Here is a 6,732-nt window from a genome sequence, read left to right on the forward strand (position 1 = left end):
CCCGCTAAAAAAAATCATTAGTAGCAAGGGATCTTTTATATGTACCATCCGACAGACATGGTAGCACATACCACGACCTTTGATATACCAGTCGTGGTGTACTGGCTGGAGTGAAAAATAGCCCAAAGAGCCCTAGACCGACCGTGCATCAGGCAAGCGCTTTACACCTGGGCTACGTCCCGCCACAGATATTCCTACAATTGCAATTGATCATGTAGGTTTAATTTTCGATTATCAAAACGCATTTTGTAAAAAGTGAATAATCAATACTTTAATTTAATGTGGGGTCTGTTTTTTGTTTGTTGGTTGGGGTTTTTTTTTTTAGGGGGGGGGGGGGGTATGGTTTTTGGGGGGTCTGTTTTTGTTGGGGGTTTTAAGTGGACCTAACATGCGACCCTTTTCTCCAACTTCGGGTTACACCACTGTTATTTGTTGTTGGGGTTGGAGGCTTTTTGTTTGTTGTTGGTTTTTTTTAATTAAAAAAAAAAGACTTAAAAAAGACACAAACAATTACTGCGGTGCCCACTTCCAAAATGAAACCTATTTCTCATTCCCATTAAACGTACTTCTCCTCTTATAATATAATTCAAGGTTTGCCCCTGCATTTTCTAATCCTAGGAAATATTTACTGAGATCGAGTAGCTCTGGGATATTACAATGTGAAAAGCCTTTTATGTGTTCATAAATCTCGTCTAGTGTGCCAGTCTATGATGAAAGTCAATGACCCTCCTATTGGCGTTTCTTATTTCCATTTTATTGATTTAGTGATACTTAGGCTGAGTACCAATATTGTATACCACGACAAGTTCGCGAATCGATCTCGATGTTGTCGGATATTTTGTCAACCGAGGGAACACTCTGAAGGTACATACGCCCATGGTGGAGAGAAACTGGCACCCGACACATACGTAAATGTGACTGTAAGTAAACTTCATTCAGAGAAATGGATTGCTGGGTTATTGGTGTGTTCGTGTGTTAAATGTAACTGTAAAATAAGTTAAATAATAGAATACAATATGTTGTAATTACTTAACACAATAATGCAATATGTTTTAATTACTGAACAGAAGTTAGGTTGCGAGAAGGATATCTGTTCAAGTCTTCGAATAGGAAAGGAAAGGAGTAGGTCTATTAGTTAAACATTAAATTTTCGTCATATTTTAAATTATAACTTTTTTGACGTCTAACATATGGTTATTTCGACACTTATATTATGGAGAGAGAGAGAGAGAGAGAGAGAGAGAGAGAGAGAGAGAGAGAGAGAGAGAGAGAGAGAGAGAGAGAGAGAGAGAGGGGGGATAGAGAGACGGAGAGAGACAGACAGAGAGAGAAATAGGGAGAGAAACAGAGGGTGAGGGGAAGAATGGAACGGTTAGAGACATAGAAGAGCAATTATATAGCGAAAAAGCAGAAAGGGATTTTTGTTATAGCCAGATCGAACAGTTAAGTTTGTAGTGGCTTAGACCGAACTACATTCTTCTTGAAACATGTCTAAACCATGACTGGAGATATAGGAAATGTGTTATTTAACGATGCACTCAACACATTTTTATTTACGGTTATATAGTGTCGGACATATGATTAAGGACCACACATATATTGAGAGAGGAAACCCGCTGTCGCCACTTGGGCTACTCTTTTCGATTAGCAGCAAGGGATCTTTTATATGCACCATCCCATAGACAGGATAGCACATACCACGGCCTTTGATATTCCAGTTGTGGTGCACTGGCTAGAGCGAGAAATAGCCCAATGGGTCCACCGAAGGGGATCGATCCCAGACCGACCGCGCATCAAGCGAACGCTTTACTACTGGGCTACGTCCCGCCCTAACTGGAGATATAATATTATATTTATCTTACTTCAGACTTGTATTAAAACATTTAATTCTGTATAATCAGGTGGAACATTTTTCAGGCCAGCTCTTTTTCCATGAACATCTCCCTCATTTTAGCCCAAATGCGAAGATTTGCTGTGGACAGTACTGGAGGTGGGAAGGGAGGGGGTGATTCCGCACACATACCCCCCCCCCCCCCGTCTCGTACGCTTATGACGTGATTTAAAACTAACGTGTTTACGTATAAATTACGTGTATATAAGGAGTTTAAAATGTTATGTTTACAGTCTATATAATATAATGAGAGTGTGAATTTAAAAACGGACGGACGGACGAACGAACGTGTACAGGCTATAGTTGTTTTTGGAAATTGGGGAAATAAATGTTTTCCACTGACGTCATTCTATTGTTGTTTGTTTATTCTAACCTGTGATTCACGAGTAATAAAAATTAATTCGTCCCATAAGCGGGTTGGCCGCGGGAAATTGTTTAAGCGGTTAGACCCCATAGCCTTCTAGGCACTAGGTTGATCTCTGTTCACAAGGACACCTATTCGCAATATGAAATAGGCAAGGTCAAGGTAAAGATTTAACATGCCATCAGAGAAAGGGACTCTAAACACGCCCAGGATAGGTACAAGTTCATACCTTTGTGAACGCGGCGTCCGAGACGGGAGAAGGAAGAAAGGGTGAGAATAGGATGAGATTGTCATTATTTCGGGACAGAGGACAAGGGAATCCTGGAAAGTCCATTAAAGGACAGAACAAGGTCGTAACTTGCAAAGGGGGGGGGGGTAAAAATGATTGCCCTTCTGCCCTCTCCCCCCCCCCCCCCCCAAAAAAAAAAACCCAAACGAAAACGTGTCATTTTTGTCTTTTTGTAGGAGACTTTTTATAAAGTTATACTTTGATATTGTTTTACGGACTCCCGCCCCACCCCCGGCTCCACCGCCACCCATCCCGACCATTCCGCTATTTATTTTAGGCTAGGTACACTTAACCGTTGTAATGGTCTATGAAATCTACAAGAGTATAAGAGAGAGTTCTGGGAAATCGAATGCAAAAGCATGAATCGAGGCACAAGTCCCCCCCCCCCCCCCCCCCCCCCCCCCCCCCCTCCGGAATATACGAAAAGTGTCTGGTTTTATTTAATTTAAAGGTGCTTTTTCGGTAAAACTGGATAAGACTATAGTAATGTGCCCTAATTCCTTTTTACAGCCCCACTCCCGCCGATAATCAACACTCCTCTGTTATCGATCTATGTCATAATGACAATATCAAGATATCTCTTATTTATAGGATATTAAACGAGCTTTCATTTTGTATCATGTGTATGTCCCGAGTAAAATAATTTTCAGTTGTCACAAGCTTTAGCGAGTGACACAGAAAATTATTTCACGAGGGACGTAAACATGTTACGAAATGGTAGCGAGTTTAATATCCCATTTATTACCCATAATCGATCATAATTTAATATCACTCAACTCATTTGGTTGACGTTCCTGTAAGGTTGTAATGCGCCAATCGAAAACGTCATTGTGTGACGTCGAAGTGTCACGTCCCACTTGGCGTTCCAGTGGGACATATCATTTGACATGTACCAAGATATTTTTAACCATATGGGTAATAAAAAAATTCTCTTGCAGATGCAGCTTGTGGAATAAATCTTTGCAACTCGCTGACACTATGAAAGTACGAGCAGTTATCAACGTCTATGACGTATGTCCACCAATCTATGACGTAAACCTAGTGAGCAACAAGCTTTTCGCAGATTATCGCTTCGACCAAAATACAGAATTAAAATGCCCACATTTGAAGTGCTCAAAATATTTAGTCATTGGAGAGCCGAAGTCGAGAAAATCAAAACAATCGAGTGATGATAATTTATGGCGGCCTGCTGACAGTACTTCCGATGGGATGGATTCCGACGTGAAAGAGCCATCTTTTGATAAGCTTAACCTATACGGAGAGATGAAAAGATTTCGTAACTGTTACTGTAGCAAGAGTAATGACAGTTGTGTTTTCCCACCAATAGAGTCAAGCAGAAGAGATAATGATTACATTTTCAAATCCACAGTTCCCAGCAGACGGTGTAATCTTTGTTCCCCCCAAATGTATGATGATAGTCCGCGAATAGTGCAAAGCAGACACTGTGATGGTTGCATCTTTCCATCAATAGTACCAAGCAGACGACATAATACTTGCATTATCCCGCCAAGACGGTCAACCCGGTCAAGCAAACGGAATGATGGCAGAAAGTCCAAGCCAACAGTGTCAAGCAGACGGCATAATGCTTGCATTTGCCAACCAAAAGTGCCCAGCAGAGAACATTATGATAGCATTTTCCCGCCAATAGTACCAAGCAGGCGGAATGATTATAGCATTTTCCCGCCAATAGTACCAAGCAGGCGGGATGATGATAGCAACTCCCCGCCGATACCATTCAGTAGAGTGCAGTCATTTGATGCTGGAGTTGTCAAAGAGAGAAAACTTGTAACAAAAACCTATATGGAAGAAGGTCCCATAACGTTTTTCAGAAGTCGCGAGGTTATTTTTCCTTCCGTCTATCAGACCTACCTCTCAAATGCAGAAAACAAAAAATGTTATACGAATACGAAGTACGCCCAGGAATTCACGGTGAGAAACAGGAAACAACCATCTTGCAGGAAGTGTCGGCACCAACAGACTTCATCCGTCCATTTCTGTGACGTCTTGGGAAAACGTTCTTGTCACTTTTGTACGCAGCTGGCTAATCGCAAATTTTCACAAATTTATGAACAAAATAACTTTGACTTAAAATAGTAATTCTGTTCCCAAATCATATGGAACTGTTTAATTCCATTATTTCCGTCCGTTCAAGTTTATATTTCAAAGTTATGACAGCAAATATTTATTTATTCATTTATTTTTCTGATGAAATTAGCAGGTTGTTGACAAACTGGGTTTTAGTAGGAAACTTATATCTGTTGTAATTTTGATTTTGTATCGCTTTTTTCTTCTTATTTCTTTTTATTTATTTATTTATTTTGATTTTTAGTTGATTTGAGAGTTCGCGTTTTGGTTTTGCATAGATCCGTGTTTGAAAGCTAATTATTTCGAATAGGAAGTATATACTTAAGCTTAGTGATAGCCAAGGGGTTATTTTTTTAAATGGCAATTGGTTTGTCATTAGCAGTGCAGTTTAGCTGTAATGAGGCTTGGTATTCATACATCGGGTTTTCTTTGTGACAAAAGTGGGGCGTGAGCAAAGTTTCCATAAGTATAATAAGTGTGATATCCGCCAACTCCCACTTGGGTGTGATTTGTATGGGTGTGAACATTGTCAAAAATGCACCGGAAATCGTGCAGTTTGAACACAATATAATGAAAGTAACGCAAACATTTAACTAAAAGTATTTAAAATAAGTCCTCTTTATACTTTATAATTATGACCCTTTTTGTAATTACCTTGAGACTAAAAGTATTTAAAATAAGTCCTCTTTATACTTTATAATTAACCCTTTTTGTAATTACCTTGAGACTAAAAGTATTTAAAATAAGTCCTCTTTATACTTTATAATTATGACCCTTTTTGTAATTACCTTGAGACTAAAAGTATTTAAAATAAGTCCTCTTTATACTTTATAATTATGACCCTTTTTGTAATTACCTTGAGACTAAAAGTATTTAAAATAAGTCCTCTTTATACTTTATAATTATGACCCTTTTTGTAATTTCCTTGAGACTAAAAGTATTTAAAATAAGTCCTCTTTATACTTTATAATTATGACCCTTTTTGTAATTACCTTGAGACTAAAAGTATTTAAAATAAGTCCTCTTTATACTTTATAATTATGACCCTTTTTGTAATTACCTTGAGACTAAAAGTATTTAAAATAAGTCCTCTTTATACTTTATAATTATGACCCTTTTTGTAATTTCCTTGAGACTAAAAGTATTTAAAATAAGTCCTCTTTATACTTTATAATTATGACCCTTTTTGTAATTACCTTGAGACTAAAAGTATTTAAAATAAGTCCTCTTTATACTTTATAATTATGACCCTTTTTGTAATTTCCTTGAGACTAAAAATACTTGTATCTTTGTTTATTTTTAAACCATAAGTGGGCATTTGTGATGCCATGAACTGATATGCATAAATCTCAGCTGAAGATTCACAAATAACTGTGGTCTGCTACCTAATTGTTATTCCGGTTTTGACTTCCTGTTTATATGTTGGTATCATCTTTTGGTTTAAGCTGTCCTCACGCGTGTCGTTTGATTGATTTTAATGTTAATTTACCATTTGATGTTAACTAAAGGCATAACTACACCAAAATAAAATATTGCTTCGACATTGGCATAGGGTAGGATTTTATATTTGGGGGCACCCACATTAGGAGGTGGCCAACCACGGTGTCTACGAGTCGTGTTATGAGGTGATAGGAAAATATATACGGTTGTGAGGGGAAACTGAGTGTGCCTTGAAATATTATACATTTAATATGACCTGAAATATATTGTATTAATTCTGCTACTTAATCGTTTTACTTTACCTGTTTTTGTATATAAATTAATTTTGGCTACGTGGCCATAAATCAGAAATGCTTTTTAGTTTGTTCAACCGTTGCTAAACGGTTCAAGGTAGCGAGTGTTACTTTAAGAGGAATATACACACATTACATGAACATGTACAAGTCACGTAGTTCGTGCCGTTAGGACGTAAACTGCCTTCATTTCATTTAATTTCACTTAAATACTTATTTTCGTGTTTATATCTAGTAAAGGTTCAAGCCCGCTGTCCTGGGCACACACTTTAGCTGTCTGGGCTGTCTGACCAGGACAGTTTGCTAGTGGTTTGTTGTTAGTGAGAGAGAAGTCAGTGTCGTGGCCTTACATCTATAGCTACCCATTGAT

At 38.1% G+C, this 6,732-nt stretch overlaps 1 protein-coding gene across 1 annotated transcript; it reads left to right on the forward strand.

Moving 5' to 3' along the window:
• The first annotated feature begins 2,263 nt into the window (after window positions 1–2,263).
• Window positions 2,264–5,482, forward strand: LOC121382194. The gene is made up of 2 exons (XM_041511717.1): window positions 2,264–2,525; window positions 3,483–5,482. The coding sequence occupies exons 1-2, from the start codon at window positions 2,431–2,433 to the stop codon at window positions 4,636–4,638; spliced, it is 1,251 nt and encodes a 416-aa protein (XP_041367651.1). The 5' UTR covers window positions 2,264–2,430; the 3' UTR covers window positions 4,639–5,482.
• Window positions 5,483–6,732: the final 1,250 nt, after the last annotated feature.

The sequence above is a fragment of the Gigantopelta aegis genome, chromosome 9 (assembly GCF_016097555.1).
Source record: "Gigantopelta aegis isolate Gae_Host chromosome 9, Gae_host_genome, whole genome shotgun sequence".
Lineage (NCBI taxonomy): Eukaryota > Metazoa > Mollusca > Gastropoda > Neomphalida > Peltospiridae > Gigantopelta > Gigantopelta aegis.

What these genes read in the sequence shown, in the direction of transcription:
- LOC121382194 (XM_041511717.1), top strand. Translation starts at nt 2,431, where the DNA reads ATGCCATCAGAGAAAGGGACTCTAAACACGCCCAGGATAGGTACAAGT. An exon ending in GACGGGAGAAGGAAGAAAGG is followed by an intron (nt 2,526 to 3,482) that starts GTGAGAATAGGA and finishes ATTCTCTTGCAG; the next exon opens with ATGCAGCTTGTGGAATAAAT.